Source organism: Lagenorhynchus albirostris, chromosome 11 (genome assembly GCF_949774975.1).
Source record: "Lagenorhynchus albirostris chromosome 11, mLagAlb1.1, whole genome shotgun sequence".
NCBI lineage: Eukaryota > Metazoa > Chordata > Mammalia > Artiodactyla > Delphinidae > Lagenorhynchus > Lagenorhynchus albirostris.
In genome coordinates, this window is record NC_083105.1 from 7534899 (window position 1) to 7561713 (window position 26815).

General features: G+C 44.1%; 1 protein-coding gene across 1 annotated transcript in view; it reads right to left on the bottom strand.

The window, feature by feature from the left end:
- MEI1 (meiotic double-stranded break formation protein 1) overlaps positions 1 to 26815 on the bottom strand; it is a 64106-nt gene that overhangs the window by 26553 nt on the left and 10738 nt on the right. Inside the window, exons 8-19 of the mRNA XM_060165002.1 lie at positions 26541 to 26655; positions 25603 to 25719; positions 24535 to 24634; positions 24273 to 24407; positions 20372 to 20486; positions 19182 to 19273; positions 18238 to 18379; positions 16532 to 16643; positions 12086 to 12146; positions 10670 to 10767; positions 7567 to 7735; positions 2153 to 2300 (exon numbers count right to left, since the gene is read on the bottom strand). Of these exons, the coding sequence (XP_060020985.1) occupies positions 2153 to 2300; positions 7567 to 7735; positions 10670 to 10767; positions 12086 to 12146; positions 16532 to 16643; positions 18238 to 18379; positions 19182 to 19273; positions 20372 to 20486; positions 24273 to 24407; positions 24535 to 24634; positions 25603 to 25719; positions 26541 to 26655 (1404 nt within the window). The remainder of the gene's footprint in view (positions 1 to 2152; positions 2301 to 7566; positions 7736 to 10669; positions 10768 to 12085; positions 12147 to 16531; positions 16644 to 18237; positions 18380 to 19181; positions 19274 to 20371; positions 20487 to 24272; positions 24408 to 24534; positions 24635 to 25602; positions 25720 to 26540; positions 26656 to 26815) is intronic.

The window sequence follows — 26815 nt, forward strand, 5'->3', positions numbered from 1 at the left end:
CAACTTGAAAATATATCCAGAAGCTGACAATTTTCACCACCTACTCCACTATCTCTTGCCTACATTATTGCTGTAGCCTCCTAACTGGTTTCTGCATCCTCACCCTTGTACTCCTCTGTTATATTGTCCTAGTGGCCAGAGTGATCTTGTTTAATCCAGCCATGAATTAAACCATGAGACTGTATGAGATCATCAAAGCAGTAAATTTAGAGAAAAAACAAAAGCAGTCACAGACGGAGCCCTGAGGTACTACAACATTTAGAGGTCAAGGCGATAAAAGAGAATCAGCAAAAGACGCTGAGACATAACTGCCACATAAGTAGGAGGAAAACTAGGAATACCCGGTATTCTAGATGCCAAGGAAAAGCAGTGTTTCAAAGAAAAGAGATGTTGTTGATAGGTCAAGCAAGATGATGACTAAAATACTGACTATTGGCTTTAGCCATGTATCTGTTATTGTTGACTTTGACAAGTGCATTTTCAGGGATATGGTAAGAGTGAAAGCCTAACTGGGTAGGATCAAGACAGGATGGGAGAGCAGGAATGCCTGAAGCATCTTGTGATACTAGAAAACTCAAACTCAGGCTTCCCTGGTGGTGCAGCGGTTAAGAATCTGCCTGCCAATGCAGGGGACACGGGTTCGAGCCCTGTTCCGGGAAGATCCCACATGCCATGGAGCAACTAAGCCTGTGCACCACAACTACTGAGTCTGCACTCCAGAGCCCACGTGCCACAACTACTGAAGCCAGCGCACCTAGAGGCCATGCTCAGCAGCAAGAGAAGCACCGCAAAGAGAAGCCCACGCACCACAATAAAGAGTAGCCCCCGCTCGCAGCAACTAGAGAAAGTCCACGTGCAGCAGACAAAAATAAAAAATTAATAAATAAATTTATTTTTTAAAAAAGAAAAGAAAACTCAAACGCTGTGTCAAAGATCACTAAGGTTGTGTCAAAAGGACTTGGGAGCAACCTTGAATAGGCTCCCACTGGCCAAATATAGGATGATTTGATCCTCAAAAGGATAATATAGTGGATTGAAACCATCAAGTATTTTTAAATCGATGAGCTCATAATGATACTAAAAAAATCTCTTTGGTCACTTTTAGAGAGTGCTAGGCAACCAACTCATTTTTTTTGAAAACTGGTAATTAAAGGGAAAGAATCAAACATTCACTCTATGCTTCCTATACAATCTACCATTCAGAGTAACTGAATAGTTGGTGAGAGAAGTTTCTTTTTATACAAATAGTCCAGTTAATAAACAAAGAGAGAATGACAGAATTAGGATATTATATTTTGCAATCCCTAACGAATTAAAGGATCTAGGGAATGATCACCAATGGCTGCTAATAGCACAAAAAGAGAGACAATGGGACATTATATACCTACATCTGTCTTACTTGAGAACACTTGCACTTCTACTATACCTTCCTGATTCCATTCAAATTAAACCAGGTCTGCTCATGTCACATTTGCCCCAATAGTAATTTTTTTAAAAAGGCAAAATTAATAGTCAGTGAAGGAAGAGAGTCCTTAATTTGAGGCTGAAGTGTCCACATCTAAGGAATAAAAGCAATTTTCAGTGGAAAAGGTGACAGATCCAGTGATGAATCAGACATAGTCCTCCACCCCTGAGAGTTTATAAAGAAGCTAGAGAGAGAAAACTTGTAACATATAACCACCTTCAAAGCAATCCAAGACCAGCCTGGTTAACAATGATCTGGGTGCCGGCAACATACTTTGTTTGATAAACTGTTACCTGGAGACACCTCACACCTCTTTCCTCCTGCATAAACCAGAGGTGGTACTAAGAAAAGAGCCTTGGGAGTTGGTCAAGTCTGAGCTGGAGTCCTGGTCACGCCATCAATTAACTGTGTGACCTAGCAAAAGTTATCAATACTTTAACTTAAGTCTTGATTTTCTTATCTATAAAATGGAAATAATAATCTCTGCCTCCCAGTACTGTTGAGAGAATTGGCTAAGTTACAAGGGCTATGTATATATCAGCACTCTATCTTCCCCCACTCCCCCAACATACACTCTCTCTCTGCCACCCACCTTCTCTATATATACATCATCATAGTCTCCCAAGGAACCATGATGTGAAGAGGTGCAAGAGGAGGAAGAAAAGCCCCAGGCACTTTGGTCCATACCTCATCTAGCGCACCGTCTTTGTCCTGGCAGATTGCAAGTAGATAGATGGAAGCTCTGAAAACCACCAGTGGAGGGCATTCACCCTGGTCCTGCAGAGACAGGAGGAAGCTTCGCACAGCCATGAATAACTCTGCCTCTGAGACAAACCTGTCAACCAAGGAGAGTCTGAGTGAAAAAGGCAGAGATGGCTGTCCTGCCCGGCCACGTCCTCCCTCAGCCACTGTCCTTCTGTCCCAGCATGTCCACATTCTAATGACACCTTGCACAAAGAGTGTGTTGTATATATTTAACAAAGCATCGTCACACATGCATAGCACATAGTTCTGTGCTTTGTGCAAGGCTCTATTAGAGGCCAGAGACTCCTCACTCACACCTAGAAGGTAAAGCATCAGGCAGCTGGACCGGCAGTGTTAAACAGAAGGATGCTGCTTCTGGGGTTCAGGAGGCCCTGCTTTGGCAGCCAGTCCACCTTCTCGTATTTATCATTAAACATTTCTGTGTTCAATGGGCTACTTTCTGGGGGAGGGAGACGTCTATACTTGTACATGCAAGGGAGAGGAGGAAACTGACTTCACTATATACCCTCTTATATCTTTTAAATTTTCTACCCTATGTCTCACCTATCAGATTAAGACCCCCCCAAATTAAACATTTTTAAATAGGTAATAGTAAATGCAATGCAGTATCCTGGCTTGTGTCCTAGAACAGAAAAGGAATGATAGACGAAGAATTGGTGAAATCTGAATAAAGCTTAGTTAATAGTATTGTACCTTCACATATATCATCAAATGATTTTCAACAAGGGTGCCAAGACCATTCAATGGGGAAAGGACAGTCTTTTCAACAAATGGTGCTGGGAAAACCAGATTTCCACACGCAACAGAATGAAGTTAGACTCTTACCTAACACGATATTAAAAAAAAATTAACCCCAAATGGATCCACACTTAAGACCTAAAACTATAAAATTTTTAGAAAAGAACATAAGGCAAAACTTTCTTGACATTGAATTTGGCAATGAATTCTTGGTTATGACAATAACTGCATAGGCAATAAAAGAAAAAATAAACAAACTGGACTTTATGAAAGTTTAAAAATTTTGTGCATCAAAAGACTACCAACAGGGCTTCCCTGGTGGCACAATGGTTGAGAGTCCGCCTGCCGACGCAGGGGACACAGGTTCGTGCCCCGGTCCGGGAAGACCCCACATGCAGCGAAGCAGCTGGGCCCATGAGCCATGGCCGCTGAGCCTGCGCGTCCGGAGCCTGTGCTCCGCAACGGTAGAGGCCACAACAGTGAGAGGCCTGCGTACCGCAAAAAAAAAAAAAAAAAAAGACTACCAACAGAGTAAAAAGGCAACCCACAGAATGGGAGAAATTATTTGTAAATCATATATCTAATAAGGAATTAATATCCAGAATACATAGAGAACTCCTAAAACTCAACAACAAAAAAGCTGAAACAATCTGATTAAAAAATGGAGAAAAGATTTGAATAGACATTTCTCCAAAGAAGATATACAAATGGCCAATAAGCACATGAAAAGATGCTCAACATCACTAATCATTAGGGAAACACAAATCAAAACTATGAGATAACAACCTCATATCCATTAGGATGGCTACTATCAAAACAAAAACAAAAACAAAAATAAGTATTGGAGAGGATGTGGAGAAATTGGAACCCTTGTGCACTGCTGGTGGGACTGTAAAATGGTATAGCCACTGTGGAAAACAGTATGACATCTCCTCAAAAAATTAAAAATAGAACGACCAGATGATCTAGCAATTCCACTTCTAGGTATATACTCAAAATAATCGAAAGCAGGGACTCAGGGAGATATTTGTATACCTATGTTCACAGCAGCATTATTGACAATATATAATAAAAGGAAGCAACCCAAGTCTCTATCGACAGATGAATGGATAAGCAAAATGTGGTATATACATGTACAATGGAATATTATTTGGTGCAAAAAAGGAGGGAAGTTATGACATATGCTACAGCTTGGATGAACCTTAAGACATTATGCTAAGTGAAATAAGCCAGTCACAAAAAGACAAATACTGTATGATTCCACTATAATTAGTACTAAGCATAGTCAAAATCATAGGAACAGAAAGTAAAATGGTGGTTGCAGGGGCTGGGGGCAGGGGGGAATGGACTTACTGTTTAATGGGTATAGAGTCTCAGTTTTGCAAAATGAAGAGTGCTGGAGACGGATAGTGGTAATGGTAGCACAATATTATGAATGTATTTAATACTACTGAACTGTACAGTAAAAATAGTTAAGATGGTAAATTTTATGTTTGTGTATTTTACAATTTAAAAAATTGGAAAAAATAGTAATGTGCCAATGTTACTGTCTTAGTTGGATAAATGTACCACAGTTATGTATTAGGAGAAAATGGGTGAAGAGTAACTTTTCTGTAAATCTAAAATTACTCCAAAATAAAATGTTTATTTAAAAACTAAAAAGAAAATGGATAATAGCCATAATATAAATATTATGCTACCAAAAGAATAAGGTAGACCTATTAATACATGTAGTAGCATGGAAAGATGTCCAAGATATACTGTTAAGTTAAAAAGCAAGTTGAAGACCTTGTATTATATCCCATTCTGTATATTAAAAAAAAAAGTATATTTGTGTGTTTTTTGTTTTGTTTTGTTTTGTTTTATTATTATTTTTGGCTCTGTTGGGTCTTCGTTGCATTCTCTAGTTGTGGCGAGCGGGGGCTACTCTTCATTGCGATGCGCAGGCTTCTCATTGCAATGGCTTCTCTTGTTGCAGGGCACGAGCTCTAGGCGTGCGGACTTCAGTAGTTGTGGCTCGCGGGCTCCAGAGCACAGGCTTGGTAGCTGTGGCGCACGGGCTCGGTTGCTCCGCAGCATGAGGGATTTTCCCGGACCGGGGCTTGAACCCGCGTCCCCCGCACTGGCAGGTGGATTCTTACCATGTGCCACCAGGGAAGTCCCTCTATTCGTGTTTTTTAACACACAGAAGAGTTCATGGAGGGTACCTAATAGTAGTTAACTCTGGCAGGTGTATGGGGAAGTATTTTAACGTTATAGCCAATCATTTTTCTTGAGTTTTTACAATAAGCACGAGTTTTAAAATAAGAAAAAAACTTTTTATATATATATAAATTTATTTATTTATTTATTTTTGGCTGCGTTGGGTCTTCGTTGCTGTGCAGGGGCTTTCTCTAGTCATGGAGAGTGGGGGCTACTCTTCGTCGCGGTGCATGGGCTTCTCATTGCGGTGGCTTCTCTTGTTGCGGAGCAGGGGCTCTAGGTGCGCAGGCTTCAGTAGTTGTGGCGCACAGGCTCAGTAGTTGTGGTTCATGGGCTCTAGAGCGCAGACTCAGTAGTTGTGGCGCATGGGCTTAGTTGCTCTCCAGTCCAGGGCTCGAACCCATGTCCCCTGCATTGGCAGGCAGGTTCTTAACCACTGTGCTACCAGGGAAGTCCAGAAAAAAACTTTTAAACTATCTCATGGGTCAAGTGATGTTCAATGAGGGTGTCAAGACAATTCAAAGGGGGAAAAATAATGTTTTCAACAAGTGGCGCTGGAACATCTGTATAAGCCACATTATGAAAAAGAAGTTGGGGGCTTCCCTGGTGGCGCAGTGGTTGAGAGTCCGCCTGCCGATGCAGAGGACACAGGTTCGTGTCCCGGTCCGGGAAGATCCCACATGCCGCGGAGAGGCTGGGCCCATGAGCCACGGCCACTGAGCCTGTGCGTCCGGAGCCTGTGCTCCACAATGGGAGAGGCCACAGCAGTGAGAGGCCCGCGTACCACAAAAAAAAAAAAAAAAGAAGTTGGACCCCTACCTCACACCATCATAAAAGTTAACTCAAAATGGATCATAAACCTATATGTAAGAGTTAAAATTGTGAAAGAAAATAACTATAGAAGAAAATATAGGAGTAAATCTTCATGACTTTGGGTTAGAAAATGGTTTCTTAGAATCAACACCAAAAGCATAAATGACAACAGAAAAAACAGACATATTTCATCCCCCCCAAATTTTTAAAATTAGATTTAATAAAAATTTAAAACTCTGTGCTTCAAAGGATACCATCAAGAAAGTTAAAAGACAACTAACAGAACGGGAGAAAAAAATTGCAAATCATATATCTAATAAGGGACTTATATCTAGAACATATAAAGAACTCTTACAACTCAGTTAAAAAAATGGGTCAAAGATCTGAATTTCTCCAAAGAAGGCGTGCAAATGGCCAAGAAGCACAAGAAAAGATGTTCAAAATCATTAGTCATTAGGGAAATGCTATTCAAAACCACAATGCAAAAACCACTTCATAACCGCTAGGCTGGCTATAATCAAAAAGATGGACAACAAGTGTTAACAAGGATATGGAGAAACTGGAACCCTCAAATATTGCTGGTAGGATTGCAGCTACTCTGGAAAACAATTTGGAAGTTCCTCAAAATGTTAAACATTGTATTGCCATATGACTCCTCAATTCTACACCTAGTATATACAGAAAAGGAAGAGAAAAGCAAGTACTCAAACAAATACATGTATACACATATTCACAGCATTACTATTCACAATAGCCAAAAGGTGGAAACAGCCCAAATGTCCAGCCATGGATGAAGGAATAAACAAATTGTGGTGTATATATACAACGGTATATTATTCAGCCAAAAAAAAAAAAAAAGAATAAAGTACCAATGCATGCTACAAACATTATGCTCACTGGACGAATCTTGAAAACACTGTGCTAAGTGGAAGAAGCCAGGTGCAAAAGGTCACATACTGTATGACCACATCTATAGGAAATGTTCAGAATAGATAAATCCATAGAGACAGAACACAGACTGTTGGTTGCCAGGAGCTGAGCAGAAAAAGGAATGGGTAGTGACTGCTTAATGGATAAGAGGTTTTACTTTGGAGTGATGGAAATATTTTGGAACTAGATAGAGATGGTGGTTGCACAGCACTGTGAATGTATTAAATGCCACTAAATTCGCTTTAAAACAGTTAATTTAATTATGTAAATTTTAACTCAATAAATTATTTTTTAAAAGCTTAACAGAAAATAGTCTTTTGATTTTAAATTTTAAAAAATTGTATAGTGATTCTTAAAACCAAAGTAAGGCACTGATATTTTTTTTTTGGTGCGTGAACAACACCCTCAGGGGTATCAAGGAACTCTCATTAGCATTCTAGGCCTCTGTCTCTAGACAGACTACCCACCTGTCTTAACCCCCTCTCCAACATGTGAGCCCCTGAGGAATATAAGCCATTTCTCACTTATCTCTGTGTCCCCAGTGCCCAGCACCAGGCTTGGAGAGGATGCCTCTGTAAACATTTATTGAACTGAACTTGGCTAAAGATGTAGGTTCCAGAACCAACTGTCAGCCACCAGCTCTGAGCACTGACCTGTCCTCGTGAATGTAGGCCAGGTAGAAGAGGAGCAGGATGCAGTACTGTCTCTGGCGAGTGGCTCCCTCCACGTACTGGCGATCTGACAGGAAAGCAAGGCTTTCAGGGCTCCTGCTGCTTATCTGGGGCAGCCCATGCTGCAGAAGCTCAGACACTGCAGATAGTTCTGGGGAGAGAACAAGCAGGAGAAAAATCACACAAAGGACACAGGAGAGCAGGTAATGAGCACATGGGTGTCTACTACATACAGAGTACTGCACAGGGCAGCAAGGATACACGCCAGATAAAAGGAAATCAGTCTCTTCTTCCTCTCTACCAGGAGAGACTAAAGGTAGCATGTGGAAGGACATAGATACATTCATTCACTTGACAATGTCCACTGATTGGCTACTCTAGGCCAGGCTGTGAGACATGGGCCCTACCTCCAGTAGCTGGCAGCTGGTGGGAAAAAACAGATAATGAGACAGATAATTACAGGACATGTGATCAGTGCCATGTTCAAGCGTGGAAGAGAGAGTGACTCACGCCACCTGCGACGGGGAGGGCAAGCTCAAAGAGGAGGGAACTGTGGAGGGTGAAGAGAAAACAGGCAGAGAAAGGAGGGAAGAGACTCCCTGAGCCAGGAAGCAAGGAGTTCAGCAGCCTGGAGGCATAAGAGGAAGTCATGTATAAGGGGCAGGAAGGAGTTCAGTGTGACTGGCCCCTCAGTGAATAGATGTGGAGTGTTAGGGGTTTGGGACTGTGTGATGTAATTTGTAGCTAGACTGTGAAAGACCTTGAATGATGAATAGAGAATATGGCTTTTATCCTGAGAACAGATTCCTAAATTTCTTATGAAACTTCTGTTTCTTAAAAGAAAGAACATTTGATTACCAAAAGAATATGAAAGAAAAGGACCTCAGAGCTTAAATTTTGAATAAAGTCACCTTTATGGAAAATTCACTACATTACCCTTATTTTCCAAATTTCACCATAGACCAGAGAAAACTCCATCACTGTCGGACAATGCCCCACAGACTGATGTTTGGAGACAATGGCTGAAGGCCAGGGTAGTTGAGATGTTAAGGATAGATCGTCTAGCAGTCGGTGAAGACTGGTTGGAGGATGAGAGACTGCAAGCAGGGGGCCAAGTTAGAGGTCAAATGAAAGGGTCCATCCTGCCAGTGCAGTGGGCCTACAGGCAAGTGGAAGGTGACATGGAGAATGTCCCACTGCGATGTGCTAGCAGAGTCAGGTCAGGTTTCCTAATTCTAAGCTTAGGGCCTTTTCTACCAAAGCACACTATGACCACTGTGATAATAACAAAACTAATATCCTTGAGTCTCGCACATCCATAAGTAAGTAAGGTTGGCTGCTCTTCCTGGTGCTCTGAGATATGACAAGATCTCAGGGTCTGAGGGGGCAGACAGTGTGGCCCCTCCTATTCCAACAAGAGAGGGAGCTGCCTGCAGCAGGGGCTGGTGCTGGTGAACACTAGAGGCTGTTGTGATGCGGCTGCCACCATGGTGGAAGTCATCATGTCATTCTCTGTGCAGGCCAGACCACACCTGAATAGGAGGCAGAGAGCTGGACACCGAGCAGAGAGGAGTGGCTGGTACAGTGAGAGAACTAGAAGCCAAGCCATGTTGGAAGGAATGAAAATGCTCACCTGTGCTGCTGTCTCTCTCAGCATAGTGTCTGAGAAAGACAAAGGAAAAAGAGCGGTTTGGGAAGTCTGTAGGGAGAAGACAACATCTTCATAAATGTAAAAAGAGGAAACACAGCCAGCAGCAAATGTCACCCACAAAGAAGGCACGGTATTTGTTGAATGAATGAATAAAACAATGATTAAACTGTTTTATGTTATAGCAAGAGGGAGAGGTCTAGGATAGAGGAACTCCTTAGGGCAGAGAACGTATCGTAATTATCACTGTATCCGCAGCTGCACTTAGGCCTCCCTGACATGCTGCAGAAGCTCAACTAATACTCAGCAAAAGGGAAAACCTCCAGCTCTCAGCCCTGCATCTGCTGCTCCCCCTGCCTAGATGGTGCATGGGACTCCTTGACCTCACTCAGACCTCCACCAACATGCCACCTCCTCACCTCCTCATGAAAACCCTAACGTGTACCTCCTCCTTCCATCACCCCCATCCCTTCACCTAGCTTTATTTTTTTTCATAGCACTCATCCACCCCTGACATTATATCTATGTGTTTATTGTCTGCCTCTCCCACTCCATTGGAACAGGACTTTGTTTCCCTATTACCAGCTCCTTGAATAGAGTCTGGCACATAGTAGATGCTCAAGAAATATTTCTTGAATGAAGGAATGGAGAAATGAAACAGGCTGTTCAAGATATTTTGAGCAGGGCTTCCCTGGTGGTGCAGTGGTTGAGCATCTGCCTGCTAATGCAGGGGACACGGGTTCGAGCCCTGGTCTGGGAGGATCCCACATGCCACGGAGCAACTAGGCCCGTGAGCCACAACTACTGAGCCTGCGCGTCTGGAGCCTGTGCTCCGCAACAAGAGAGGCCGCGATAGTGAGAGGCCCGCACACCGCAATGAAGAGTGGCCCCACTTGCCACAACTAGAGAAAGCCCTCGCACAGAAACAAAGACCCAACACAGCCAAAAATAAATAAATAAAGTATCTTCTAACTTTAACATTAGAGTACTCGCCATTTCCCCATTTCTACAACAAATACACTTCTGCATGAAAACATAGACTAGGAAAATCTCATATTAGGTTTAAAAAAAAAGATATTTTGAGCAAAGGTATCTGGGGGTAACAGGCAGAGAGCAAGAGCCCTGGTGTGAGGGACAATGCAGAGAAGTTGGTCACGGGGAGGAACTGGACTTGTTGAGCTTTAGAGTCCTTCTCAACCCTTAAGGTCTAAAGGTCCCAGGGGCTTGGATTCCACTGTTTTCTGATTTATTTATTATCTCACCTCCCTAGGAAGCCGCCTACAGTTCCATCATTCCATGATTCCATGGTTCCTCTGGGTAGCTTCAAGCAAAGGTTTCTTATTACTGTACTGACTCACTACCCAGCCAATCAGCAAGGCATCCAGACTCTAAAAGACCACCACAGACCTCATGAGTGGTCAAACTACAGCATCTTACCTTCTTGGGAAGGTGGTCCTGTCTTCTCTGGAGCTGAGAGGAGGTTGATGCACATGTAGTAGAGGAAACTGGAACACACCTGGTTTAGGGCTGAGTGACTTAGTGGGAGAAGAGGAAGACAGAACAAGAGAGTACATTGCTACTTTGGCTGGGACAGCATTATCCCTGCCATGTACTGGGGCACCACTGCTTTGTGCCAGAGCCCAATGAAGTTCTAACCATGGCCCTGGTAGAGAAGGTCTGGAGGTAGCTGTGAAAAGTAAATATGGAACCTGCTGCCCACAGATGTAACTTAGGCACTTGGCCCATATAGGCATTCACTAAAAATTTCCTGAAAAAAATAAATCAAGGAGGGCTACTAAGCTCCAATTTAATAAAACATATAGGGCTTCCCTGGTGGCACAGTGGTTAAGAATCCGCCTGCCAATGCAGGGGACACAGGTTTGAGTCCTGGTCCGGGAAGATCGCACATGCCATGGAGCAACTAAGCCTGTGCGCCACAACTAGTGAAGCCCACACACCTAGAGCCCGTGCTCCGCAACAAGAGAAGCCACCGCATGAGAAACCCGCGCACCGCAATGAAGAGTAGCCCCCACTCGCCGCAACTAGAGAAAGCCCGCGTGCAGCAACGAAGACCCAACGCAGCCAAAAATAAAATAAATAAATTTATTAAAAAAATAAAATAAAATAAAACATAGAAACAAAAAAGTCCTCCTGGGTCAGGAAAGGGCTGAGGAGTACTAGAAAAAGAGGAAGCTGTTGAATCCAAAATGGGTAGCTGAGGAGAACTACAAAAAACATCTAAAATTGTGACTCTGAATCCAGGTGGATCCCTGTATTCCCTCCTGAATGTTGGTGTTCTATTCGGAGATATGGAAGGAGAGCTAGACGCTGCACTGAGGTCACCCTGAGGACTGCAGGCAGTAACAAGTGGAATCTGCTGAGTAAATGCAGACAGGTGGCAAATCAAAAATGGGAAGGCACGGAATGCTGTCCTAGAAGCCTAAAGAGACAGACTGAGGCAGCAACCTCTCTACTTTAAACAAAAGAGTCTCTCCTCTGGAATTGCTGGGCTGGCAGCAACTAGAACACGACTCTCTCTTGATGGACACAGCATCGATTACCCTGTGAGGGCCTTGGTTTCCTTGTTTGTAAAATGAGGGGTTAGACAAATGATCTCTAAGAGCCCTTCCAGTTTTGATGTTACAGGTGCCCATCCAAGTATCACATGGAATGAAAGTCGTATCAGAACCAGACAAGTAAAAGCTACAGGAGCCCATCCAGCTCGTACCATCAGCTGCTGAGCAATTCCCACAGTGTCAATCCCCCCCAAGGTCCTATGACTAAACCACACTAATCAGAAATTTCCACTTGTCCAGTCAAGAAGGACACTTGTCCCCTTGGGACCATACATACCTCAGGCCGCTGCAGAACCTGGCCTTCAGTTCCAGGGTCAGTTGTATGAAGGATGAGGCAGCTTGGGAGAATTGAGAAGAAAGCAGAGAGCAATTTAAAGTAGACTTTTTTTTTTTTTTTTGCAGTACACGGGCCTCTCACTGTTGTGGCCTCTCCCGTTGCAGAGCACAGTCTCCGGACGCGCAGGCCCAGCGGCCATGGCTCACGGGCCCAGCCGCTCCGCGGCATGTGGGATCTTCCCAGACCGGGGCACGAACCCGTGTCCCCTGCATCGGCAGGCGGACTCTCAACCACTGCGCCACCAGGGAAGCCCTAAAGTAGACTTTTTACAGAGACTCCCAAGTCTGGGTGGTACTAGTTCTGGAATCACACAGACCCAGGTTTGAAATTTGCTCCATCACTATCTAGAAATGTGGCTCTGGAACACTTACTTAACTACTCTGAGACTCAGTTTTGATATCTATACCTCGAACGTTGTTGTGAAACTAAGTAAAATAAATGAATATAGAAGATCTAACAAATACTTAGCTCAGAGTAGGTACTGAATAAAAGTTCATCTTCCTTTCTGATGAACAGTCTGCATTAGCTGGTGACCCTGGCCCAGGCCCCTGCACTGCCTGACTCTCCTAGTTGCCCCGCTCCCACCCCGCCCTGCCATGCAGCTCTCTGTCAAAACTGACCTCTGTCCTGTCCATCCTTGGTCCCTGTAAAAGCAGTATTCTTGACAAGAGCTCCCACTATACCAGCTCCAGGGCTGGGGATAATCTTATTCTATTGCAGGGCTTCTGGTAGGGAATTAATCCCTCAGTTTCATAGTAACTTTCCAGGACAGCAGTTTAACCCATGGCTCCCTCAGCAGGGGAACGCCCAGTTGGCCTGCTGGAAGGGTTCCTCGTAGTACAGACTCTTAGGGATCCAGAGTTTCTCCACCCCCGACTTCAGGTCTCTACCCCCTCTTGGCTGGCGGTGCCTGCTTCCCTCTTTTCTCTTGCAGTTTGGGCCCTGACCCTGTTCTCGCTGGCTTCAGGCTACATAGACCTCCCTGTAATCACACTTTCTCTACATTGCCTTGAGCTCTGCACCACTGCCCGGCCGGAGATCTACACTTCTGAAGCTGCACCCATTCAGCACCCCAAGACTGGATTCTCTTGGCTCTTGAAGTATGGCAAGCAGAAAGAGCAGATGAAGGGAAGGAAAGGAGTATATGTCAGTTGTCACAATGACTAAGAGGTACACTCATTCAGGAAATCTACATATGTTGCCTCATTTCACTCCCATTATTATCACCATGTTCTAGTTGAGGACATTGCAGATAAGAAAATTAATTTGCCCAATGTCAATAAGCAAGGGATGTTTATTACACAACCCATATGTGCTAATCACAAAGGTCCTACTTTTTCCCCTCTTACACACAGCCTCCTACCGTCTCCTAGAAGTTCCTCCCACTTCCTACATGGAATAGCTTCCTAAGGGTTTCCTGTACTCTGTTCTTTTCCTAGAGAGAACAAAGATACCTCTGAACAGCGACAAGGGACCTCTCCAGGATGACCCAGACCATCAATCAGAAACTCCCTCAAAATCCCACATCAAATATACAGACAACTGCAAAAGGTATGCCCCTCAGCCCCCCAGCTCTGGATCCTGGCCCCTCTCCTTTCCAAGGACCTTGCTCTGCTGAGTACCCCTGCATCTCTCTACTGCTCCTTTGTATACACTGCTAACAGAAATAAGTGTTTCCAGTCTTAGGGGGTACTAAAATCCTTCCTAACTCCATGTCCCCTTCCAATTACACCCCCAGTTCTCACCTCCCCCCTTACACCAAACTTATGGAAAGATTTGCCTATTTTGTCTTTACTGCCTCACCTTGCACTCACTCTTCAACTCACTACAGTCCGGCTTACACACCAACCACTCACAGCAACTGCTCTGGCCAAGGTCACCAACAGCCTACATGATGCCAAGTCCAATGTACATTTTTCAGTCCTTGTCTTACTTGACCTCTGGGATGCATCTGACACTCATGACCACTCCCTCATCTACAAAACTCTCTTCACTTGGCTTCCCTAATGTCATCCCCTTCTGGGTTTCTTCCTACCTCTCCAACCATTCCTTACCAGTGGACTTTGGAGTAATCTGTTCCGCCTGACCACTAAATATTGTACTTTATTTTGTCTTGGTCCTTTGATCATCTCATTTTATACACTCACCATGAGGAATCTCACCTGTTCCCCACTAGAGACTCAGCCCCACAAGGACAGGGGTGTGTTTTGTTCACTGCTACATCCTCTGCCCTAGGACAGTGCCCTTCATGTAGCAGGTACCCAATAAATGTTTGTTGAATGACTGAAAGGCTGGATGATGAAAACTTCTATATTTATTGTAAAGAAAAAAATGCTGCCTGCTATTCCAGTTCTACAAGGATCAAGCCATTAGCCAATGCAGTTGCTCAGCCCACCAACAGTGTACCCTGAGAGGAAGTCAGGATGGGGAAAAACAGGAAACATTCTGCACTTTGGATATGCTGGCCCCTAGATAGTTAAGATGGCTATCTAAGGGAAATTTTCAAATGACCCCAGATTCTTGCATCTTCCCATACACAAAAAAAGGCACTAAAATCATTAACTTGAGATGTCCGTTTTTTGTGACTAGCAGTAATCTTTTTATGATTGACTACATGTTTTCCAAGCAAAAAAGGTCATATATATTGTGGCTTCCCGCTTACCTCTTTGGAGCAGTTCCTCAGAGCTATCTGAGAGGCTGTCTCCCAGGCTATAGTCCTCAGCAAGGTCCCCAAATAAAACTTAACTTACAACTCTTACATTGTGCGTTTTTCTTTCAAGTGACACTATATTTAAGACCAGATGCTTCCCATGACCTCAGACATAGTCAATTACCTACCTAAAAGCTCCACTGGGACATCTCACAGGCATCTCAGAGGTACCCTGATCCAAACTGATCACACCCTCTACTGCCTTCCTAAACCAGATCCTCCTCTAGGGAGCCTCCTCTCAATAAAAAACACCACCACCCACCTAGACGGCAGCCAGAAGCCAAGGCATTACCCTAAACTATTCCCTCTCCCTCATGCCCTACATCCAATCATTCCACCACAGCCCACCCCCCCCACACACACATACTACCTTAGTTCCTAACACCAACCTGAGTTAATGCAAGAGGCTGAACTTCTTGCCTCCAATCTTGCCTCCCTCTAACTCATGGTCCACACTGTTCCAAGAAGGATCTTTCTGAAACAGCAATCTGAGCCTGTCACTCTCCTTCTTTAAGACTCAATGATCCCAAGCTAAAGTCCAAATTCCCAACCTGGTCAACAAGGCCCTTCATGACTGAGCCCTGGCTACCTCTCCATGGCAGACTTCCCACTGCATGCTATGTGACAGGAATAAAAGAAAAGACAGTAAATGATAATGATAAGGGGCAGGCATAGCATAAGATTAAGAAAGCAGGCTCTAGAGCCAGATTAGACTCCCTGAGTTTGAATCCTGGGCACACCACTTCCTGTGTGACCTTGGGCAAGTTGTCCAACCTAAGTTTCAATGTGCTCATCAGCAGAATGAGGATAATCATAGTACATACTCCTTAGAGTTTTTCTGAGAGTTAAATGAATGAATACATGTAAAGCACTTAGAACAGTATCTAACACATAGTAAGAGTTTAATATTATGTTAGTTATCATTAGTTATTAATTATTACTACCATTCTCTCTACTCCCTTTTCTGCTTTTGGCTATCTCCCCTTCCCATTCTCACCATCACTACCACTTTCTGAAGAGGATAAAAGAGACTCTGACTCTGATTCCTGGGCTTACTCTGCAAATTGAGGTATTTATAGGATGAAAACTGGAGATGTGGGAAAGGAAGGTTTATATTTTGAAGAGAAAAAATGACTAGTGAGGGAAGAAAATAAATACATGCAACAAGACCTGGAGAAGGCTGAAGGAGTCAAGAGCCACTTGGGTTCAATTTTAGGAAGGCATTTCAGTACAGTATAGTTAGACAGCACTTTCACACAGAGTGCTACCACTCTTCTATAAGGCACTTGCAAGTACACAGGACATTTTTCAGTTGTTACAATGACTGGGGATACTTCTGTCATTCAGGGCTCAGGAGCTAGAGACACTAAACATCTTGTGAGGTCTGAGGGAATGTGGAGGATGAGAGTAATTAGGGGAAGGAGGTCTGTTGTGGGCTCTGAACTGGAACCTTCTTGACATTCTCAGAGAAGTGTCAATTAATTTGAGAACTGCCTTTAAGGACTTTTGATTGATGGATGATATACCCTTCCACTCAACACTAGGCAGAGTGTGGATGTTGATTCTGAATGAATACGTAAGCCTCCCATCCACAGGTTATGCACTCTTTAAGTACCCTGAGCAGCTGCCTAAGGCGCCTGCCTCCCTCCCAACTTCCACACTTGCCTGCTGCCTACCAAGCTTCTTGGAGAATTCCTCCTTCATATGGGGGACGATGACAAAAAGGCTGTGCAGAACTGAGAGGAAAACCTCCATCAAGGCTGGATGAGTGGCCTGTTCCGAGTACCTCTGCAAAGAACCAAGAGGAAGAGCACAGTCCTCCAGGACTGAGCCTCTGAAGAAGAAACAGCATCAGCAAAAACTGCATCATCTAGCAATGGGAGACAAAATTCTTCCATTTCAAGGGCATAAGAAACACTAGGGGACCTGAAGTCACAAGCCTGCATGCAAGGCTTACATCTTCTGCCTCTTGATAAACTGTTCAAGATTCATTACCGCTCTGGGCCTCTACCAAAGAGTAAAACAGAAATAACAAGTCCTACCTCCCAGAAACAAATGATATCTCATGTGTAAAAGGCACTTTCTAAACTGTAATGCAGAGTGACGCTCATGCTTCTAACATATAATAATTTAGTTTACAAACTTCCTTCACGTTTCTTTTTCATGTGACCATTGAACAGAATCATGAGGCAGCCTGATATGGTAGACAGAGCTCTGGATTAAGAGTAGAGAAATCTGAGTTCTATTTCAAGCTCTGTACGAAGTTGCTGTGTGCCCTTGGGTCAGTCACCCCCTCCCTTCTTGCTGTTTCAGTTCCCTGTGTGTAAATAGGCAGGGCCTCAGGGACACGGTTCTTACAGATACTTTTCATTTGGTTTTCAAACCAAGTTTTTTTCGACTAGAAAAGTAATACAAGCTCATTAAAGAAAATGTGTAAAATACAGAAAAGTAGAAAGCAAGAATAATACAGTAATTCTATGATCTAGCTCTAGATCTATCTCTAACGCTCCATAAATCTAGGAGGAAGGCAGAGCAGGTGAGGAAGGGCTACTGCTAGTGCGAGCCAGTCAGGGCTGCAATCCCGGGCTCCTGAGAGCTACCCACCTGAAGACCCTGGCACGCTGCCCCAGAGCCTTCTTCAAGAAAAGGAGGCTCTCCTTTCAGAACCAGAGGATGCTCCCCTGCTGCCACCCACTGTTCCCAGTGGGTATTTTGGAGGTGTCCTTTCCCAACTAACAGTGGCTCCTCACAGGCTCACAGGATATCCAAACCTCAAAGAGGACAAGACTCACCCAAGGTCATCTGGGCAGTCAACAGCTCTGGACCCCGCTCTTCCTACTATCTCCATCTCAAGTCAGCTCAAACCCAGGGTTCTCTTCAGGTCTCTCACCTGTCATTTTATAGAACTCACATATGTGCTCCTTAGTGAAGCCTAGATCAGACATTGACTGCTACTCTTTACTAAGCAGAAAAATACATAGGTTCAAACCTCAGAACTGTCATATACTTGCTTTACAACCATAGAAAAATGACAACTTCATCTTTAAATTGGGGGAAATGATAGGACCTATTTCACAGGGTCACTGGGAGGGTTAAATTATGAATATAAGGCATTTATCACTTCATAAACATTACCTATTTATTATTTTATTATTACTGCTTTCTACTTTTTAAGAGGCATCTATTAATCTATTATTTACAACCAAACACTGTACTGTGATTTTAAAACCAAAGGAAAAGTGGCTGCAAGAACAACACTGCTACGACTCTCAGAAGGTCCAGTTGAGCAGTCGAGTCACTGTCTTATGCCTCTCAGCCTGGCTTGCTCTCACATTCTTCTCCTCCCCAACCTTCATGCTGTCCAAGGCTCAGGAAAACCCACCATCACCATGGGGATACACAAGGAGTCACAGGCACTGAGAAGAAATTCTGAGAAGGCCTCCAAGGTGTCTTCTTTCTCAGCACTGGGAGCTGTGAATGGATTCTCCTGGGCCGAAGGCTCGCTCTGGAATTCCACAGCCAACCTAAGAAATCAATGTGTGGGTATATCTACAACTACCTATGCAACATAAAGGTTAGAAGCATCCTCCTAGAGGGATACCTGAGCTCAGGGCTCAGGGAAAGTATCCCCACCAGCAGATCTGGAGAAAATTCCAGACGCCTCAGTGAGGGAGAACCTGGTCTTTGGTCACCTCTTCAGCTTCGTGCTCCCTACCCTCTCTCCCACAACACATGACTCATCCACCCTACTACATGTATTTCCCTGAATATACCATGCTGTTTGCTATTTCACAGCTCTTTGCCTTTACATATGCTGCTCTCTCTACTTGGAATGCCTTCCCCAGGTTTGTGACAACGTAATGAATTCCACACATATAAACAAAACTGTCTCTTCCCCAGGAGACTGTGAGCTCCTTGTGGGTAGGAGCTAATCTGACTTACCTTTCTACTCCCACTGTCTAGCACCAGGCCTGGCACACAGTAGATACAACAAATATTTGTTCGTGTGTACTGAATTAATCCAACAAGCATTCAGTGAACACCTATAGCACTAGGTTACTTGGGAAGAGGAACAAACCTGAGTGAGATACAACCTCATTGCACAGTAACAAAAACTTCGCCAGGAGGGACTCTTTAGAAACCTCCTCCACATACCCATTCCATACCCCACACGCATCCCCAGCCTCCATCCCAGCCAAAGTCCTCTCACTACGCAGCAAAGCATCAGAAACCAAGTGCTGCTTCTAGAGCTTCATCCTTTGTCCGATTCCTTTCTACACCCACCCTCCATACTACTCCCTCATCAGACCACAGAGGGCCCCTCACCTGCAGGCATTTCTAAATCCCTCCAGAGTGCTCAGGAGGAAGCTTCCTCTTCGAAGAATGGTCTTCTCCGAATCTCTACTGGAGGCATGGCCCTGAGGTAAGAAGGAAAGAGGGGAACCTATTGGTCACGTACCTACTCCGTGTTCTGGTCTTTGCTTAGAGGACTACAGACTTCTTCCTCTCACACTGGAGTCTGGCATTCCCATACACCTAACAATTTCCAGGGGATCTTAGGTACATCCCCACAAATCCAGCCATCTAATAGCTCCTTTAAAAAATGGTAGAAGAGGAAACCTTAACCACTTGTCTCCCTGTGAAGCACAGGACTGGTTCTTGTTCTGCTATACGCAGAAAACTGTCACAGGCTAGTGGACATTAGCCTAACTGGCTATAATGCCCGTATTATTGCTCCAAAACACACACAAAAATCCCCACCGCCTCAGGCGTGAAGAGCTTAGTTTCCAAAGTTAATCCTGAAAGACATAATCAGCACCCACGTTAATAGTATTTCTTCTGATATTTTAAGTCCATGGCCCATTAAAAGCCAACAATTATGACACACTGCACAGTGGTCAGATTCTTTCTAAGATTATAGCGAATCCAGCCTTAAATAATTTTGTGAGCATGTTTACCATACCTGCTTGGATGATATAAAAGACAAAGTGGGGCTTCCCTGGTGGCGCAGTGGTTGAGAGTCCGCCTGCCGATGCAGGGGACGCAGGTTCGTGCCCCGGTCCGGGAAGATCCCACATGCCGCGGAGCGGCTGGGCCCGTGAGCCATGGCCGCTGAGCCTGCGTGTCCGGAGCCTGTGCTCCGCAACGGGAGAGGCCACAACAGTGAGAGGCCCGCATACCGCAAAAAAATAAAAATAATAAATAAATAAAAGACAAAGTGTGTAGTAGGCTTGGGTACAAACACCCTGGGATTTACTATCCAAACTCAGGTCCTTGCTAGCTTTGGACCTGAGAGAAAAACTATTTAATCCCTGCGACTTCAGTTTCATAATGAGGATAATGATTATTAAGTCCCACAGTTCCGCAGTTAGGAAAAAAAATAACATCTCATTGTAGGCGTGTGTGCATGAGAAAACCCTATAAAGTAGCATATAAAGGTAATGCAATGTACTAATTATCTTCCGAAAACACATTACAGCATGATCTCCAGAAGAAGCAGGCTGCAGTGCACTGACCAGGGGCCTCCAGTTCAACGGGATCTGGGAAAAATCTGCACACCGGCTCAGCATGGCTTTGAGCAAGGCCTGCAGCTCCTTGTACAGCACAGGTAGAGCGCTCTGATGATCCTTCCTGCACCCAGAGAGACAAAGGTAGGCCTATGGTGAGGTAAGGGTACTCCAAGGTACCCTCAGGTTCTCAGGCAGTGGGGGACAGGTGGTAGATCAGAACACGGGTCCAGGATCTGATCTGATAAAAACCGTTGCTCCGACACATATCTGCTGCACGACTTCGTGCACATTCCTCATCCTCTCTAGCCCTCAGTTTCTTCATCTAGTCAATGAAAGTTAATAGTACTCTCCTCATAGAATTATTCTAAGGATCAAATTGGATAATGTATGCCAAACACTCAGCATGATGTTTGCTAGTTAGTAAGTCCTTATAAATGACAGCTAAGAAAGACTATTATTATTGTTATTAAAGATACAGAAGGTTTTCTCACTGAGAAGGGCCTCCCAGTGATAAAAGTACTATCTAGAACAGAAGGTGGTCACTGTTCTCAAATAAGTGATAAACTGTCTTGGGGATGAGAGATCAAATTTGCTTTCTGTTTCCTTGATGAGGAAAATCAGGATCAATAGGTAAACGTTATCAAAGACCCAGATCTTATTTAAAGAATATAAGGAAGAACTTTCTAAGAGTCAAAACTCTATAAAGTGGGCTTCCCTGGTGGCACAGTGGTTAAGAATTCTCCTGCCAATGCAGGGGACGTGGGTTCGAGCCCTGGTCCGGGAAGATCCCACATGCTGCAGAGCAACTAAGCCTGTGCGCCACAACTAGTGAGCCTGCGCTATAGAGCCTGTGAGCCACAACTACTGAAGCCCGCGCGCCTAGAGCCTGTGCTCCACAAGAGAAGCCACTGCAATGAGAAGCCTGCGCACTGCAACGAAGAGCAGCCCCCACTTGTCGCAACTAGAGAAAGCCCGCGCACAGCAACAAAGACCCAATGCAGCCAAAAATAAATTAAATAAATAAATTTTTAAAAAAAGAAGAATGAAATAATGCCATTTGTAGCAGCATGGGTAGACCTGGAGATTATCTTATTAAGTGAAGTAAGTCAGACAGAGAAAAATAAATATCATATGATATCGCTTATATGTGGAATCTAAAAAAAAATGATACAAATGAACTTATTTACAAAACAGAAAAACAGACTCACAGAAAACAATCTTATGGTTACCAGGGGGAAGGGTGGGGGGAGGGATAGATTGGGAATTTGGGATTGACAGATGAACAGAGAGCAATCTGCTGGGCCTTCTAACAGGCACTCCATTAACTGTATATAGTGAAGGCTTGATTTCCCCTTTCCCTCTTCATTTCTGGAAGCTCTAACTTTCTATCCTACATTGACTGTCAAGCCCTGGTTCTGCCATCTTTAAATTCTTTCAGCAGTTCTCACTTTTCATTCCTCCTTCCGGTTGTGCTCCCCAGAGACCCTCTGAACCACTCCACCTCAGAGGGACCACCTCAGTAAAAATTCTGAAAAATTAAAGTCAAAAGTAAAATTATCTAAGGATTAATAACCAGCCCCCTACCCACAGCTCTCCACAATTCTGACCCAACCAGCTTTCTGGCTTCTTCATGTACTACTCCCCTTCACACAATCTGCTGGCCAGACTGGCTACCGTACCCTCAGTAATCCCTAAATTTTCCTACCTACATGTTTTGGCCAACCCTGGTCCTTCCACAAATCTAAATCTCTCTCATCCCTCATAGCACAGCTCAAATACTACCTCCTGCCTGAAAGGTGCTAAAGGTGCTACCAGTTCCCCATAACACTGACCTCCTGGGAGATTTCCAGCTCTGCATGGGAACTTCTGATTGACTCTGGCTCTTACTCTATGTCTTTGTTACCCTGTTGGTTTACTCATCTCACCCTTGTTGGGATTCATGCCCCAGATTTAGAGATTCAAATCCAGGAAAGGACAAAAGGGGAAAAGAGACAAACTGAAGCCATTATAACGTAAATGCTATTCTTTTATTCAATTTTTAGAAGCAACCTAGAGTCAAGTGATGAAGACTTAAATATAGTTACAGAAGAGACTATAAATGTTAACAAACTTTACAATATAAAATTAAAGGTATAGGGAGTTCCCTGGTGGCGCAGTGGTTTCCACCTGCCAATGCAGGGGACACGGGTTCCAGCCCTGGTCCGGGAAGATCCCACGTGCCGCAGAGCAACTAAGCCCGTGCACCACAACTACTGAGCCTGCATTCTAGAGCCCGCAAGCCACAACTACTGAGTCCATGTGTCACAACTACTGAGCCCGCATGCCACAACCACTGAAGCCCACACACCTAAAGCCCATGCTCTGCAACAAGAGAAACCACCGCCACGAGAAGCCTGCGCACTGCAACTAGAGAAAGCCCGCGCGCAGCAACGAAGACCCAACACAGCCAAAAATAAATAAAGAAATTTATAAAATTTTTAAAAATTATAAAATAAAATAAAGTCCCCAATGGACATTTCACTCCCCAGATATTCCTTTTAAAATAAATAACTAAATAAAATTAAAGGTACAGCTGACATTGAGAAGTAGACGGTAAGGAGAAGGGAAAGAAAGAGCTGGGGTGCTAATATACTCAGCTAACGAAGTAGGGTGTCAAGAGGTACTGCTTCAAGTTGAGGGAACAAGAAACACAAGTTTTAAGTATATTATTTAAAATTTTGAAAACATAACATCAATTAACATAAAATGGTAACTAGCAAAAATGCCAAGGAAGTGTAGAGAAGACAAAATAATGTGACCTAAGTCTTGTTTTTCTTATTGGCAAGTCAATGAATAATGTTCTAAATTGACAAATAAAGAAATAGCATAACAAGCATATTGTTTAGATTTAGGGAGATAAATCACCAGAACTAAAACCAAAATGAGTTAAAATTAGTTTCCTTTAGGAAGTGGGGACAGGGGGCTGTTCCTTTTCATTATAAACCTTGTGTGTATTTTATTTTTTATCACTTAAATACATTACTTTGTTAGATTTTTAAAAGGGAGGGCGTGGAAACAAAGTAAAATTTTCTATATAAATAAATATGGGTTATCCTCCATTAGTTTTCTCAAGATATCAAGCATCTTACTAAGGAATGATTTCCCATCATGACCCTAGGATTGCTTAGTCTCACCATCCATTTTAACATCATTCATATACTGAGTATCTATTAGGAGTGAGGCATATAGCAGTGAAAAAAATGACATGGTCCCTTATCTCCTGGAGATTATTTTATATAGTGGAGGAGACACAGAACAAATGAATAAACAAGAACTGTCAAGTGTCTGGTAGGTGCTGTAATAGCCAGATGGGTCAGTTAGGGAAGGACACTCTGAATGAGACCTGAATGATGGGAAGAGTCCAGTCATGCAAAGATTTCAGGGAAGAGTATTTTGGGCAGAAGGAAAAATTAGTAGAAAGGAAGTGGGGGCAAGGTCTGGACTAAATCAAATGACCTAATTTTAAAAAGTTACATCCACAAAATAAATACAGAATAAAATCCTGTTTTAAAAAAACATGCAGAGAATTGGAAAGAACTCTTCCAAATTAAAAATATGAAAGCAGAAATAAAACACTCAATAGTAGAGGTGAAAATAAAGTCAAGAAAATCTCCTGGAAACTAGTACATAATGACAAAAAGATAAAAAACTGTCAGACAAAGAAAAGAAAGAGATGACCAATCCAGGAGGCCCAACATCCAAATGGCAGTTCCAGGAAGACAGAACAGAGTAAACAGAGCAGCGGAAGAAATAATTCAATGAAATTTCCCTGACCTAAAGGACAAGCATCCCCTGGAAGCTGCTCTGGCCTTGACAGGCCCTCGGGTACACGCAGAGGTGGAAAGTTCAGCCTGTCTGGGTCTCTCACCTCAGAAAGGCAGAAATGGCCTTCACTGCCTCAGCAGCCACCTCCAGCACAGGGCTGTTCACTGCCTCTTGGAGGGCACGGCCAGCATCTCTGCACAGGGCTGAGCTTGGGAACAGCTTGATCTCCTCTGGCTGCCTGAGAAATTGTAAATGAGAAATGAGTGTGTGAACTCCTATCACTGACCCCACCAGGAATAAATACCTCACTTCTTTCCTTCTCCAGTCTGGCCCCTACAGGCCTGACGCGTCACTACTTTGCTCACCGAGTCAGGATCTGAGTAAAGAGCAGCAGGCCCTGCTTGTGCAGCTCGGTGTTGTTCATCCTCAGGATTCCCTGTAGGCTCCTCACCACTGACTCGATCCCTACCGCAAAATGACATGGCAGAGGCCAGGGATCAGGGCTTGTTGGCTTCTTTACTGCCTTCCCAGGAGAGATGAGAGGCTCTGGACAGCACATATTTGCTAGCAGCCCTCATGGAGCAGTCCTGACAAGTTGAGCTGATGGGACAGGACTGTGAGATCTTTGAGGGAAGGCCCTTATCTGATTCATCTCTGTCTCCCCAAACCCAGCACAACCCAAAGCACGACCCTGGCATTCGAGGTATTTAGTCAATACCTACCAGCTGAGCTTCACCTTCTCTACTACACGCACTCCTATTTCTCCTCAAAGAATAAGGTAGGACATCCACTCCTCCAGGAAGCATTCCCTGGTCCACTCAGGCAGAGCTGTGGGCCTCCCCTGAGCTCCTACATGTCTTGTACCTCCCCTCTTGCACAGTCTTAATAAGCTTCCAGAGGACAGGGACCACATTTTATGTATCTCTAAATCTCTAGGTTCCAGCCTGGTGCCTGGCATAGAATAAGAACACAGAATATAAAATGAGTAACTAAATGTGCCCAGTCTAAAAATCTAGATGTGATATAAAAAGTCCCAGACAAGAAAGGTATCACCAGGAAAGAAGAAGGGACAGTTTCAAAAAACTTTGAAAGGATAAATCAGCAAAACTTGGGGACTAACTAGATGGATAGATATCTGGGGCGCAGGAAAAGACTGAATCCAAGGCTGAGTAAAGTTGCTCTTAAGGTGCAACAGGAATTCATTTAGTGGCCCTTCTCTTGCTAAACATATATACTGCCAATCAATGAAGAACAGAACTGTTTGGATATCACTGCTTGCACGTGGAATCTGGTAATGAGTTTGGGCTGATGGAAATGACCAGACCAGCACCCCTCTCCAAGGTGTAGGCTGGCCCCCCGTCACTGCTGTTGCCACCTAACTTCAAAGTGCTGTCCACCTGAGCCAGAGCTAGTACAGGACCCACAATACCAACCGTACACCGTGTGGCACTTGGAAAAGAAGAGTGGCTCTTCTGCCAGAAGTATCAAGCAGTTGTAGCTGGACCAGACAAGCACTTCACTGGAAGAGGAAAGATGCTCAAAGAGGAACTCTGGCCAGGGAGACAGGGAGAAAACAATCAATGACAACAGTGTAATCATGATCCCTTAACTAATGCTATGGCCTTGGATTTATTCAGCATCTCACACCTGTCACTTCATCTGTTCACACACCCTCTTGATGAGACATGATCATTCATTCACAGATAAACCTGGAAAATGCCCTCAGACTTATGGTGTAACCTTATCTTTTTAATAGATGGGGAAACTGAGACCTAGAGAGAAACAGTTGGTGGTAGAGGCGGGACTGGAACTCAGGTCCCCTAATTCTCAGGATGGGCAGCAGCATGATACAGAGAAAAGAGATTTTAGAGCCAGACAGCCTTGATTTTGTATCCCTTCTCTGCCAATGCCGAGTCTTGCTGATTTAAACCAGTTATTTCCCCTCTCTAGTTCAATTTCCTTATTCATAAAATAGCAAAGATGAGGACCTAAATGTGGCAACATTTGCGATGCACCTCAGGGCATATTTCCTGGCTCATAACAAACCTTCAAGACACATTTGTTCCTTTTGCCTCCCTGGTCCACGGGTCTTTCCACCACCCCACGCTAGGTGTTTATTCCTAGATGGTCAAATTAATGACAAAGTTCAGTGACAAACTGCTCAAGGTCATATTAGAAATCTGTAGCAAGAGGATTCAGACTTCATGAGGTCTATTTCCTAGAGTCTGTCATATACAATGAACATGCCACCAACCATCCCTCCAGTATGCATATCAAAGAACTCCCAACAAGACTGCTGCTGCTGCTACTCAAGGGTCTCCAGGCACAACTCTGGGATCCTCAGAGGAGAAAGTTAGAAGGGGCCTCCTACCTGGGATGTCAGCATGGATGAAGGCTGGGGCGTGCTTCGCTGGCGAGTGGACCAGTACTGCAGTTATACAGTGGGCACTGGCCACCTGCAGAGTCTCATCTCTGGAAAGGAGAAGCTGGAGAAACAGGCAGCAAAATGTGTCACAGTCACACCACTGACAGGACCAGAGGGAAGCAGCCTGAATGCCTCAGGGCAGGAGCCTGATTTGTCTCTGAATCCCTCACACACTACTGGTGCCAGGCATAAGGATGGTGCTCAAGGAGAGCAGTTATAGA